Below are 14,228 nucleotides of genomic sequence, written 5' to 3'. Positions count from 1 at the left end.
ATTTCATATCAAAATATATGAGAGGGAATAAAATGACTTCTCCACAAATAATGAAATATTGGAGGAAAATATTAAAAAACAAATATTTGATTTTATTCGAATTAGGAAAAATACGCGTTTTTCAAAATTGCATTTTAGGCCCAAATAAATGTTCATCTTGTCCGGCTTATTTTTAGAGGACGGAGAAAATTTATTTCGTGATTTTTGGAGTCCGTTTAGTATTTCTTTTCTAACTTTTTCTGCACGTCCGAATTTTTTTTAAAAGTCAACCGCCTTGCGGGCCGTGTCCGACCCGGACATCTCAGCCCGGCCGGCCTTTAAAGCCGCGGCCGAGCCCCACCTCAGCCCAAGTCACCGCCGCCCTGAAACCCTAGCCGCCGCCGCCGCCCGCGTCGCCCCGCCGCCCGACCCGCCACCCGCCGGAGCCCCGCCTCCATCCGCCGCCGCCCGCGTCGCCCCGCCGCCCGACCCGCCACCCGCCGGAGCCCCGCCTCCATCCGCCGCCGCCCGCCGGAGCACTGCCGCCTCTCGCCCGACGCCGCCACCCGCCGGAGCCGCTCGCCGCCGCCGTCACGCGAACCGAGGTAGTCGCCGGTTTTTCTCAAAAAACCGTTCGGTTTTATTTCGAAACCGAGATGCGTTTTTTTATATTAGATTGGTTTATTTTTTTCTGGTTTAGTTAAATAGCGAACGCCGGTTCGTTCGTTCGTTCATTTTAACGAACGGTTTTCGGTTTTTTTTTCAGACAGCGAACGTTCGATCGTTAGCCTGTTCGTCAGTTTTTCTTTTTCTCGGATTTTCCGCGATTATTCCTGATCGCGATTTCCGATCTGTTTTTCGTTTTAGTATAACTTTTCGCTCGTTTATCAGAATCAGGCGATTCAAGCGCCTAGAGTTTCATCTCGAAATTCTCTTTACGTTTAACAAACTCAAACAAGTTTTTGCTACTGTAAAATTTGACTTGGATCCAGATTAGTAAATGAAGCTTGTTTCTTTCGCCGTTTGACCTTCGTTGCTTCGTTTGAATTGATTCTTTTTGCAAACCGGAGTTCTTAAGTTGAACTTGCTGGTTAGATCTCTTATTTTGAGTTTTCGTGCACCCTTGCTTGATTGCTTATGTATGTATTTTTTGTTTGCGATAGAGTACCCGGAGTGCGAAGCGTGCTAATACGAGTCTCTAGGTTTCACGGATCATCAGCAAGGCAAGTAACACTTTGATCATACTTTTCATCACCCAGTTTTATTACATTAGATCAATCCTCAAACAGTTGCATGATTAGGATCTGATTAATATGTGGGTTTTGGGAAGTAGATGAGGTAGTACCTATTGTCTTGTTTACTATCAAACTTTTGGGAGTTACTTCTACGTTTGCTTATATTGCTATGCTATGCTCGTAGACGTGGATTGGGTTTGAGTGAATTCTTCATGACAGATGTGAGATTATTAATTTATGGTTCAACTTAAGGTGGCTACTTTAATTTACATCTGGGTGGATTGAGGCACCTGGAGAAACCAGTGTTGCCTGTATTTTTGGATATCCCGGAGTACCCGTGTGATCATCCTATGGACCGCCACCCAGACTCAAAGGGATCATGAGATTATTCATGCTAGAAACTTCCGTGTGCAGCCACAAGCTATTATGGGCTCTAGCATAGTTGAGTAGGTTACATGACCTCTTGAAGAGGTGGGCTAGCAGATGTAGGGGAAAGTAGGTGTAACTGTCCACCCGGAGTAAAGAGTAGTGTTTCTGAAAAACTGTGTCTCGGTCATCCGTTTCTCAAACACCATGTAGTGCGAGAAATCAAGCGGAGGCGATCGAGTCTTGTGGGGAAAAGTGCACAAACCTCTACAGAGTGTACAAACTAATCATGATTAGCCGTGTCCCCGGTTATGGACATCTTGAGTATCTAGTTCTTAGACCATCATGTGAATCTCATTATCATGTTACTTAATTTAATTTGATTGGGTTAATCACGTTCTTAATTGGGATTGAGTTGGAGGTACCTTCTCAATGTTTAACAACCACCATGATAGTTAAATAAAATTTATTCCTTTGTGGTAGGGAAAAATTGGCTTTCGCAAAACTGTAACCATAGAGCTTTCCACCAGCCAAATATGCATGTAGTGATAGCATTATTCTGTTCATTACTCTCTATGTGTTACTTTGCCAGCATATTCCATGTGCTGACCCGTTTTTGGGCTGCAACGTATCATGTTGCAGACTTTTCAGACGTCGAGTAAGGAGCCTTAGGTCGTGGTCTTATACTCAGTGATGCCGTTGGAGTTGATGGACTCACTTTATCTTCCAAGCCTTCTGCTGTTATCGTATTTTAGATGGCCTGAAGCCATATTTATTGTATTGAGTTCTCTTGAACTATTTGATGTAATAAGTGTGTGATTGCTACTCTGTTATAAATCCTTCAAAGTATTGTGCGTGTCAGCATTACCGATCCAGGGATGACACTGATGCACAGAGACTAGACTGTTTGAGGTCTCGTCGCTACACTCGTCTTACAAGTTCCATAACCTCATACGGTCCCGAGCCTAGCCAAACCATAGTTCGGCGTTGCACCCTACCAAAATTAGCCAAGGCGTGACTAACCATATTACAATTCCGACGAGTATGAGCAATGCAAGAATCCCTCTCCTCCATACTACTAATGATATCTCTAATGATAAAATCTGGTGACTCTCATGTTTGACACAAAGGTTGCCTATGACAATGTCAAACATTCACTGAGCACAATTTGCGTTCGATAGTCATCGAACTCAAATTTGGTAAGATGTGGAGCGTGTAACATCATTTCCATGTCATAAAATCACAATAGCGAACACGCAAGCACTGCAACCAACACAATTCATCTTGTCTGCATAAACTTGACCAGGAGCACCAGTGTATGTTAAACTATCTAGAAGAGCAGTACTTAGCACCAGACACTTGAGATCACCTGTATCGATGGACGCCATAAGAAAACAGGAGGCAACTTTAAGCATAAGTAACCCAGATCAATATATTTGACACAAGCGTTGTTTGGTCCAGTGAGATTGCAGAGCAGAAGAATAGTGATATAAACGCTCTTATGTTTCTTTACAAAGGGAGTACTTGTCATCTTCACAGACAGTCACTTCTATCTGTGAAATTAAGAGCGGTGTGCTTGCACTTAGTGAAAACGTTAATCCATCTACCACTCTGATATTTATGTTTTCTTCTAAGACAACATTTGATTACAAGATTGTCCAATGCAATGTTAGTTTTAGTGGAAGTAGATGAAAGTGTGTGCAATACAGTGGTCCAAAAGCTTGAAATACCTAAAATCTAGGATTTTAATGAAATGTATACATAATCATGTACTAGAAGGGTTGGACCCGCTTCGCTCGCCGTTGGTGCTGTTGGGATTCAAAAAGATAAAATCTGGTAGTGCATGGGAAAGATGATGAAGTGTGTTTTCTTTTTTCATGATACGGTGTTTTAGTTGGCTTTTCTTGGCAGGGTGATTCTATGGTATCTGCTAATCAAACAATACTTATGTGAGAAGTTTCTTGCGTTGATGATTGTATATACTCTCTTCGTCCCAAAATTCTTGTCTTAAATTTGTCTAGATACGGATGTATCTAATACTAAAACGTGACTTGATACATCTGTATTTAGACAAATCTAAGACAAGAATTTTAGAACGGAGGAAATACTATATTGATGCTACAATGTCATATGTGGACGCTTCATTTTTTGATGGTGGGAGGGTGGACAGGACTGCTGTGTTTTTACAAATTGTTTGTTGCCGATTAATTGAGAAATCGGTGACCCAGTAAAAATAGTGAATCAAATTCAAAATTGAATATCTATAGTGAATGAGAGAGCTTGTTAAGAAATGGTTGACCCGGTCAAAATCAGGAACTAAATCTAAAGCTGAACGATTCACTTGAATGGGAGAGATGCAAAATTAGGAAACATAGTAAATTAAAAATAGTTAACCCCGTCAAAATCATGAATCAGATCAAAATTGAATGGCTCAATTAAATGGGAGAGCCCCAAAATTAGGGAGCATGGTGATTTGATGATTTTTATATTTCGAAAATGATTTGTTGTACTGTATTTGAATATGAAAAAAGCAGTTTTTTGCATGTTTTGTGCGCTATATATTACTACGTAGTAACTGCACTGCATGGATAAGGATAGTGGCCTAATCACCGGAGCCATCGGATATCAAGCAATCAAGTGCGCCGGACGTCCGGGTTAGTGACTGCACTGCATGGATATATATTTTTTTCATATATTTTTGATGCGTTTCTTTCCGTATATACAGCTCGGGCGGCTGGGCCAAACATACATAAGCCGATCCATTCCCACAACCCTAGCACCCACCGAGACGAGCGACATGTCGGGCAGGAAGGTTCCCCGTCTCGCCGCGCCGCCGACGACTCCGCAGGCCCAGCTGGCTGGCTTGTACCAAGACGACGAGCCGTTGGGGCCTCTGGTCGGCCGGATCGCCGGCGCCATCCATTTCCGCCAAGCGACGTCACTCACCAAGGCTCTCCATCTCGCCGCGCCGCCGCCGACCCCGTACGCCCAGGCCCAGGTCGGCGCGTACCATGACGACGAGCCGCTGGAGCATCCTGCTGCCGCCGGGGCGCAGGCGCAGGCGCCGGCAGATGACGGCGGGCTGGTCCTCAAGACGCAGTGCGAGTTCCCGGCCCTCGGGAGGGGCGCGTCCCGGGACAAGTTCGCGGTGCTCGTGCACGTCAGGGCGCCGGCCGACGTGGCGCGCGCGCCGCTCGACCTCGTCACCGTGCTCGACGTCAGCGGCAGCATGGACGGCCAGAAGATGGAGCTGCTGAAGCAGGCCACGGGATTCGTCGTCGACCAGCTCGGCCCCGACGACCGCCTCTCCATGGTGTACTTCTCCGGGGAGGCGACCCGGCTGATCCCTCTCACGCGCATGACGGTCGCGGGCAAGGCCCGGGCCAAGCTGGCCGTGGAGGGCATGGTCGTCCGATGGACGGGCACCAACATCGGCGAGGGCTTCCGCGTGGGCGCCCAGATCGTTCATGCCACCCCCCAATCGCACCGCCCAGGATTACATGACGCTCGTGCTGCCTTTGTTCACGCACGCCGGCACCCGGCCTGGGCCGATCCACACGTTCGGCTTCGGCGCCGACAACGACGCCCTGGCCATGCACACCATCGCGGAGGCGACGGGCGGCACCTTCTCCTTCATCGAGAACCAGGCGGCGATCCAGGACTCGTTCGCGCAGTGCATCGGCGGGCTGCTCTCGGTCGCCGTGCAGGAGGCGCCCATCGCCGTGACGTGCCTGCACCGGGGCGTGCGCGTCCAGGAGATCAAGTCCGGCAGCTACGGCAACCACGTGGGCGCCGATGGCCGTGCCGCCTCCATCGACGTGGGCGAGCTCTACGACGATGAGGAGAGGCGCTTCTTGGTGCTGGTGCACGTGCCGAAAGCCCGGCCCGTGGAGTCGGTCACCCGGTTGGTCAAGGTGAGCTGCACCTACAAGGTCGCCGCGACAGGGCAGGCGGCCCACGCCGCGGCACCGGCGGCGGTGATCCAGAGGCTGCTGGAGCTGGAGCTGACCGAAACGCACCCTCCGTCCATTGACGTGGAGCAGGAGCGCGTCCGGCTTGCCGCGACGCAGGACATCGCGGCCGCACGGGCGGCCGCCGAGGGGGGACAGCACCCCGGCGCCGCCCGGATCCTGGATTCCCGGCTGAAGGCCGTGGAGCGGTCGGCGCCGGGGGCGGCCGGCGACCCGACGTGCGAGGCGATCAAGGAGGAGCTGCGCGACCTGAGCGCGTGCGTGGGCAGCCTGCGGGAGTACCGGAAGACGGGGCGCGCGCGGCTGCTGGCCGGCATGAGCTCGCACGCGCAGCAGCGCGCGTCGGCGTCCACGAGCACCAGTGCTCGGGCCTACCTGACCCCCAAGATGGAGGAGATGGTGGAGGCGTCGCGGAAGCAAAGCAGGAAGCGTGGCGGCAGCCAGCAGCCGTGGAGCCAGCTTAAACAGATCAAGCACGACCTGACCTGAGCGCGGATTTCTGATCGAAACAGGGCGGGTTGATTTTGGCTTTTTATTCGGGAAGTCTTTAGCTACTTTTACGAGTGATTGTTGGTAGTGCCCTCTTTGAACTTGTTGTTTACAAGTTTTTTTTACCTCAAAGAAACTTGTTATTCTGAACCTTCGTCTACACGTTTACAAATTCTACTGCTGTTTCTGTTTGCATATTTGCCTGAAAATGCAACTTGCATTATTCGATTTCACTCGTCGAAGAAGATGGGAGTGACACGATTGGCCACGCGCTCGCTGGCTTAAATGGCCTGAAGTTAGTGCGGCCCATTTGGCACAAGTTAGATTTTTAAAAGATATTTTTAAAATGTATGTAAGTAATGAAAACAATGTTCAAATATTTGTGTGTTATAAATATTATACATACACAAACGATGATTAGTAAATGAGAACATTTTTTATAGACACTCGTAGATTATATTAGAAAAATGTTCGTGTATTATTCTTAAAAATATCCATATATTCATAATAATGTTTATGAATTATTAAAAAATCATTATATGATTTAAATAATAAAAAAACTCAAAAATTACAATTCATAAATATTATTTTAATTATAGAAACATTTTAGTAATTATACTTATATTTTTAAAACTTATAAGTATGTTGTTAAAGAAAATCTTCGTATAATTAAAATTTAAATGTTGATATGGATATTGAGTCGTGGATAATATTTAAATTATATAAAATATTTTTAATATAAGCCACAAGTGAAAATTACACAAGCAAATGTTCATAAATACATAGTGAATGTTTGCACTCAATAGTTTTTATAGTATTATTAAAATATGAGCCACGGGTGTATAAAAATGTTCGTATTCATTTAACATTTTAAATGTCTGTATTTAATAAACATTTTTTAATATAATTTGTGAGCGTTTATTTCAATGTTTTATTTAGTAATTAATCATCATTTGTATGTAAAATATTTAGAACACACGAATATTTGAACATTATTTTTATTACTTACATTCTTTTTTTAGATTTAACCAAGCTTTTATTCATCATAAACCAAGTATGTGGGGTACAAGTTGGGTCATGAGGTTGGCCAAACCAAACGTGGCGCCCCAGCCCCAACGAAAGAGAATGCTTGACTAACTTATGAGCTTCTACGTTTATATTACGACTTTCAAAAGTAAAGCTACAATGTAATAAACTGGAATGAGCATTGATTTCGCTAATGATTGCTCCATTGCCACCTTTGGACATGTTGTTAATGTCTTGCACGACTTGCTTGGCGTCAGAAGCAATCACCACTTGAAACAGCTGCAGATCCTACGCCAATGCAAGGGCTTCTTTGCATGCAATAGTTTCCAGTTTCCAGTAAAACTGGATCATCAATTCCTGCTATAACGAGTGAAGAGCTGCCAATATAATTTCCTTGTCTGTCCTGGCAGACCGTTGCCGCAGCTCCTCCTCGCCCCCTTAGCACACCAACATGTATCTTTGGGTAGCCCTCAGGTGGCGCCTTATGATGCAGCGGGTGAGGTCCCCTAGGGACAGCAGCTCCAGCCGACGCTGGTTCCTTTTCCTGTATCATGTCTAGCTCGCTGATGAACCTTGCGACAAAAGCATGTATGGAGTGAGGGGTCTGGAACACCCCTTCATGTATGGCTTTGCGCCTAGCTGACCACAACGCCCAAAGGGTAACTGACAGCAATACAAACAGGTTATGGGGCAGCTCCTCCATGAGCGTAAACCGCCAACATCTTGCATTAGGTTCGCTAGTTGCTGATATTTTTTTGGGCCAATACATCATCCGCTAATGCCCAAGTACATCTCGACATGGTGCAGTCCAATAAAGAGTGTCTCCATGAGTCAGGCGCCCCGCACAGCCCACAAGATGTAGTACTGGACATGTTTCTATAAGCTCTTACGTCCTCGGTCGGCAGAGAAAGCTTCGACAAGTGTCAATTATTTTTATTACTTACATTCTTTTATAAATATCTTTAGAAAAATCTAACATCAACTGGGCGGCACTAACTTCAGCCCGTTTGGGTCCAGTGAGTGCTTGTATTGTACTCCCTCCGTAAACTAATATAAGAACGTTTAGAACACTATTAGTTTACAGAGGGAGTATACATCAAGCTTTCTTACGATGTTATACGTGTTTGATTACATGAAGTAGTTGCAGCACTGGCTAGGACCGTGTGTGTGTGACCTGTGGATTTCCCTTGCTAGAGGCTTTTCCCGTGAAAAATTAATTTCAGCAGGTTTTCTGCATAAAACAGACCACACGTCAAAGTGACTTTTCTAGCCAAGTTTAAGCACCGGTGATGTGATCGACTCTTTCTTTTTTCACAGAGTTTGCACGTAGCCTATCTCAATTTTTTACACTCTTTTTTTTAGGACTGGCCGAAAGCGTGAACATAAGTATGACCGTCACAAGTAGACGATTGCATTTCCTGCTGGCCTCTTATCCGGTGTGTCCATATATAGAGAAAGGTTGTCGATGACGAAGCGAAGGGCTATGCTGATCTTAGTTCCGGAATGCCATTGTGTATTGTTTTCCAAGCAACCCAAATTTTCCAGAGAACAATAAGCATGATAGTGTTCCAAACAATGGTTATATTTTCAGGCCACCGAGCAATGGTTACATTTGGTTGAATGGACAAACACAAGCATGCATATGCATGCATCCACTACATCAACCTATATATACATCTTTATTTTCACTAGATTGCGAATGAAAAACAACTTAAATAGGAAATGTGTTGACGATAGGTTTAATTAGAACTGGACATCAGACTTGTAGGTAGTGTCGGCCGTCCAACCGGCGGGGATAACCTTGTGTGCAATGCGCCTCCTGCCGGACTCGGTGGTGAGGCGGAAGGAGAAGGGGCCCACGAGCGGCTCGACCCTGTCCACCCTCCAGATAGCTCCCCACGAGTGCTGCATCGGCTTCCACTGCTTGGAGTTCTTCTCCCTGATCTCCATCTGCACGATGGTGCCTTCATGGGCGACGAACTTCACCAGCACTGCGAGGTAGTTGGCGTGGGAGCCCTTCTCCACGTGGAAGACGATCTTGGTGCCGGGCGCGTACTGGCACCGCACCCTCCTGAACTGCAGGTCGATCATGCCGGCGCTGCGGAGCTCCTGCTCCTTCCCCGACTTGGCCATGGCGCCGAAGGACTTGCCGGACAGGTCGAAGCGATACGGCGAGAGGAGCTCGTAGTTCATGTCGGTGATGACCACCCCCACCGGCTTCTTGGAGCACGCCGAATGGTTGGTGCACCTGATCTGGAAGCAGGAGCCGCAACCCTTGCCGTCCTTGAAGATGGGGAGGTTGCCGCAGGCGATCAGGCCGTTGTAGGGAGACAGGTTCACGTCCTTGATCCCGCACGCGCCGCCTGCATGCATGTATGCGCATGGCATGATCAACACAAACTGTCGTTGAAAGCGAAACTGACATGATAGATAGTGTGCGTGCTCTGGCACAGAGCGTGCGCGCGTCACGTACGTACCGTTGTCTTCGGGGCCGGAGCCGGTGGGCAGGCCGTACCAGGTGGCCTTGGCGGGACGGTACGGTTGGTTGTAGTCCGCCGTGATGTCGGGGCCGGGCGGCACGTTTGAGGCGCAGGAGCCGCCGGCGGCGAGCGCCGCCAGGACGGCAAAGGCAAGGACGCCGGAGAGAGATCCCATCGTCTTCGTCTCGACTTCTTCTTGTGCGTAAGTGATTTAGTGCGGAGCAGCTAGCTTGTGGTGAGTTAACAATGGTGTGATCGAGCGTCGTACTTATAGGCGACCGAACGGGTGTCACGGCCGGATAAACGGCTCACATCCATGTTCGGGTTCGAGATTTCTTAGGTTCGTGCATACGTACGTGTGTACTGCGTATCTTGTTAATCTTTACTCCCAGCCAGAAGTAACGACATGTCAATGGCTGAAGCGTCAATCTACCTCCTCGTTGCAGACATGCGAAATCAGACGTAGTAATGACTTTGAGTGCCATTCGGGCGATTATGCCGGCCGTGAACATGTGCGTGCGTGCATGCCGTGCGGTGTTGGCCCGGTCGGCGGGGGTTTCGTTTTATTTTACCTTGCGTGCTCAAGTCCTATCGCTGCCGCCGGCCGCCGCATTCCGATCTACTCCGCGTCTCCACTAGCTAGTTAGTCGTCACGCCCTTTGCTTCCTCCGGGAACAACGGAGGCCCTGAGCTTAAGCGAACAGGAAAACTCTCTTGCTGACTGCCATTAGCAATTGCAAAACTGCCAAATATCATAGTCCTAGTTGCGATCGATGTTGGTTTTCTTTTTATTGAACAATCTGCTCACTTTATATTACTTCAAAATATTTACAAATTACAATTATGTCAATTACATCATTCATGGGGTCAAAGGAGCCAAAGATGACGACTTTCACTAAGCGTTAGCCGTTAAGGCATCGCGAGTGAGATTGTGGGCTTCGGTGTTTTTTTTAATAACCACATATATATATTCATTAGACAAATATATTACAAAGAGTACACACGTGATCATTATAAGGCCTTGTACAATGTAAGGTGTTTAGGAGAGGTGCTTGGAGAAATAAACCGGACTTTTCTTAAGCACCCGCGCTTATCTGTACAAGGTAGACGCTTAATTAAGCGTCTCCTGTAAAAATAGGCACTGGTGCTTCAGAAAAATCTGGTTTATTTTTGTAAGCATCTCCCTAAGCACCTAGCATTGTACAAGGCCTAAGAGACATACATAGATGTCTTGCAATATTGCACCAAAGACTTCCCAAGAAGTAAAACTAGAATTTCACTTCCGCAGAATCTCGTGCCACACCAAAACGCCGCCCACCATCGTCCTCCTCCGCCGCCGAGGCAACGTTCAAGAAAGAGGGGAACTGCCGTCATACCAAGATCTGGAGGAGCATCTTTGCATACAAGGATGCTTTTCGAGCCGATGAACCGGACAACCGCAAGCGAGGAGACCGAGGCTTTGTGGCACGTCGGCCGGGGTTCTTCCCCGTGTCCGCTAGATCCCAATGCTGTCAACTTCATTCGAGGCGATCGAAGAAAAGGTACGCCGTTGTATACCGCCATCCACACACTCTATTGCAAGACACAAAAAACAACTGCAATAGCCGACAACAACGCCACCCTGGAGAGTGGGCTGTCCGGTTTCGTTTGTTTTTTCATTCGCAGACTCGCTCGAAGAAGATGATGGATCGCTCACTCGCTGTACAGTTCCACATCTTTCTTCCGTTCATGTTTGTTCCTTTGTTTTTTATGGTTTCTTTGGTTTTATATTTTTCTTTGGTTTTAGTTTCTTTCATGGTTTTTACTGGTTTATTTTTTCTTCGTTTTGTTTGTTTTTTTGGTTTTCACTTGTTGTTTTTTCTTTATTTTTCTTCATTTCTCTTCATTTCTTCCTTTTCTCTTGGTTTCCTTGATTTTTCTTTGTACATTTTTTGTATACACAAGGAAGATTATTTATATACATGTTCACTATTTTTTGAATACATGATGAACATTTTTTAAAAATTACTCCCTACGTCCCAAAATATAAGATCATTTTTGACACTATGATAGCGTAAAAAATTATCTTATATTTTGGGACGGAGGGAGTAATTTTTTAGTCTACTTTTCCATATACATTGTTGTTGTATACATCAGGAACATTTCTTATACACACTTTTAACAATTTGGAAATTTATGATTAATATTTTTTAACATATCTAATATCTACTTTTTTTCATTAACATTGTACATTTTTTTATATATCAGGAAAATTATATATATGCACATTAAGCATTGTTCAAACACATGATTAACATTTTTTAAACATATAGTTTTCTGTGTCTAGTTTTTTATACACATTGTACTTTTTATGTATATTAACATTTTTTATATACACATTTAATATTTTACAAATACATGATTAATATTTTTTAAAACTTATATTTTTATTTCTACCTTTTTCAATACACATTGTACATTTTGTGTATACATCGAAAATATTTTTCTATAAATATTTAAGATCTCTTAAATGCATAATTAATATTTTTGAAAAATTTATGTACAATGGTTTTTGTAATATATTTATTTAGAATATTCAAAAGTACAAAGAAAAGTAAAATAAATAAATTAAGAAATGTAAAAACAAACAATGAAAAACAGGTGCTTTTGAGGCCTCCTGTGGCCTCCTATGGCTAGGGGTGGCACCCTCTAATGGGCCTCAAAGGCTTATGCGTCTGCCCCCTTGTAGGCTTTGCCTACGGGACTGGCGCCGGGCGCCTCCCACAATCTCGGGAGGTTCCGGAAAATTTCAGAAGCCTCCCATATTTATTTTAACGCCCTTCGGAACTTTTTTGGTCTTCGATTCTCTCTCGTAATTGTTCCCATCATCTCTGAGACCTTTCAGTGATATTCCATAAAGGTCCTAACTCATTTAGTATTCAACAGATCAAAGGTTCTTAAGCGTGGGACCCTGCATGTTCGATGAAATAAAGACATGACCGAAATGTTGGGAAACGTAGCATGCAATTTAAAAAAAAATTCTACGCTCACGCAAGATCTATCTAGGAGATGCATAGCAACGAGAGGGGGAGAGTGTGTCCACGTATCCTCGTAGACCGAAAGCGGAAGCGTTTGTTAACGCGGTTGATGTAATCGAACTTCTTCTCGTTTCGACCGATCAAGCACCGAACGTACGGCACCTCCGAGTTCTGCACACGTTCAGCTCGATGACGTCCCTCGAACTCTTGATCCAGCATAGTGTCGAGGGAGAGTTCTGTTAGCACGACGGCGTGGTGACGGTGATGGTGAAGTGATTCGCGCAGGGCTTCGCCTAAGCACTACATGAATATGATCGGAGGCGTAAACTGTGGAGGGGGGCGCCGCACACGGCTAACAATGTTTGATGTGTGTTCTAGCGGTGCCCCCTCATATATAGAGGAGTGCTTCGGTACACCCCCAACAAAACATAGAAAGGCAGAAAGGTCATACGGAAGAAACGTATACTCACCTCGTATTGTAGACGTACAATCCCAGTCATACGAATACACGTGAGTAAGAAAAAAAAACTTGAACGACCACTCCATCGATCCCGCCTGCCGCCCGACTAGAGGAAAGAAAAACCGCAGATCGATCAGGCCTGCCGCACGGCGATCACGCGGCTACTGATCTGGATCGTCGCGGGTGGGCTGAGGAGTGGAAGACCGCCGTCGCCGGTGGCCGGCCCGGTGTTGGACGTCGCCGTTCTCCGCATGGACGGCCGCATCTAACGATTCCGATCTCCCACGCCGGCGATTCCAACCCCGTCGTCTCCCACGTCACGGTCGGCGGTTAGGGAAGTGGCCGGCCACGTCTTGGACGTCGCCGACTTCCGCAACGACGCCGCGTCCGCCGCCTGTAACCGTCCGGACGTCCCACGGCGCGTACAACACTCGTCCAAGACGCCGACGTTGACCTAACTCGTCCGGCGCCGCGGATCCGTCAGGTACTCCCGCTTGTGGATTGGTCGTCTTCCACGTCGCCGCCGTCTTGAATCACGCCGGAGGCCCGTGCCTGAAGGCCCCATCGGCGTTGACGGACGACATCGACACCACCGCTGAAGGTTTGTCACCACCACTACAACTTCTTTGGGGGTTGGGGGATCAGAGGGATCTTCAAAAAATAATAATGTTTGGTACTTTGTTCTTCACTTGAAGTTTAGTGTTACAAATTTCCTCATTGTCCACTTTCGGTTCAGTCCCCACTAGGAATTCTTGTGGTCTTCACCTGTGCTCAGATGTACAACGGTGGTGCTGTACTTGCCATTCATCACTAGATGGATGTTTGTGTTCAGTTACACTGCACGCTCACCATTCAGGTGGTGGTTCTAGAGTGGTTTTAATTGTGTTTGGTACCAAGAAAACAAATAAATTCTAGTTCTTACATAAATCCCAATGCTCTCTCTGCTTCAGTTTTGTTTCTTGCACTGGCCAAAGATTGGATCTCTACTAAGCTTCCAGTTCCTGTTCCTGCCGCATGGTAGAATTTAATGTGGGATAATGTGTTTTTCAATTATGTGCAGTGTTGGTAGTAACGTGTGTTTAAATGGACGAAGAAACCTCATTTACGGCCGATGATAATGGTACAAATGATGTCGATCGGACCGATAACGATCCTAGTAATGAAGAAGATGACAGCAGCGATAACGATTCATGGTCATCATATGA

At 46.3% G+C, this 14,228-nt stretch overlaps 1 protein-coding gene across 1 annotated transcript; it reads right to left on the bottom strand.

Moving 5' to 3' along the window:
• Nucleotides 1-8,627: 8,627 nt before the first annotated feature.
• On the bottom strand, nucleotides 8,628-9,770 carry LOC123050033 (expansin-B9). The gene is made up of 2 exons (XM_044472879.1): nucleotides 9,544-9,770; nucleotides 8,628-9,429 (listed from the first exon to the last, which is right to left on the bottom strand). Exons 1-2 carry the CDS (start codon nucleotides 9,719-9,721, stop codon nucleotides 8,810-8,812), a joined length of 798 nt encoding a protein of 265 aa, XP_044328814.1. The 5' UTR covers nucleotides 9,722-9,770; the 3' UTR covers nucleotides 8,628-8,809.
• Nucleotides 9,771-14,228: the final 4,458 nt, after the last annotated feature.

This window comes from Triticum aestivum, chromosome 2D (assembly GCF_018294505.1).
Source record: "Triticum aestivum cultivar Chinese Spring chromosome 2D, IWGSC CS RefSeq v2.1, whole genome shotgun sequence".
NCBI lineage: Eukaryota > Viridiplantae > Streptophyta > Magnoliopsida > Poales > Poaceae > Triticum > Triticum aestivum.
The sequence above is the reverse complement of the archived record's forward strand: the minus strand, read 5'-3'. Positions and strand labels throughout refer to the sequence as shown.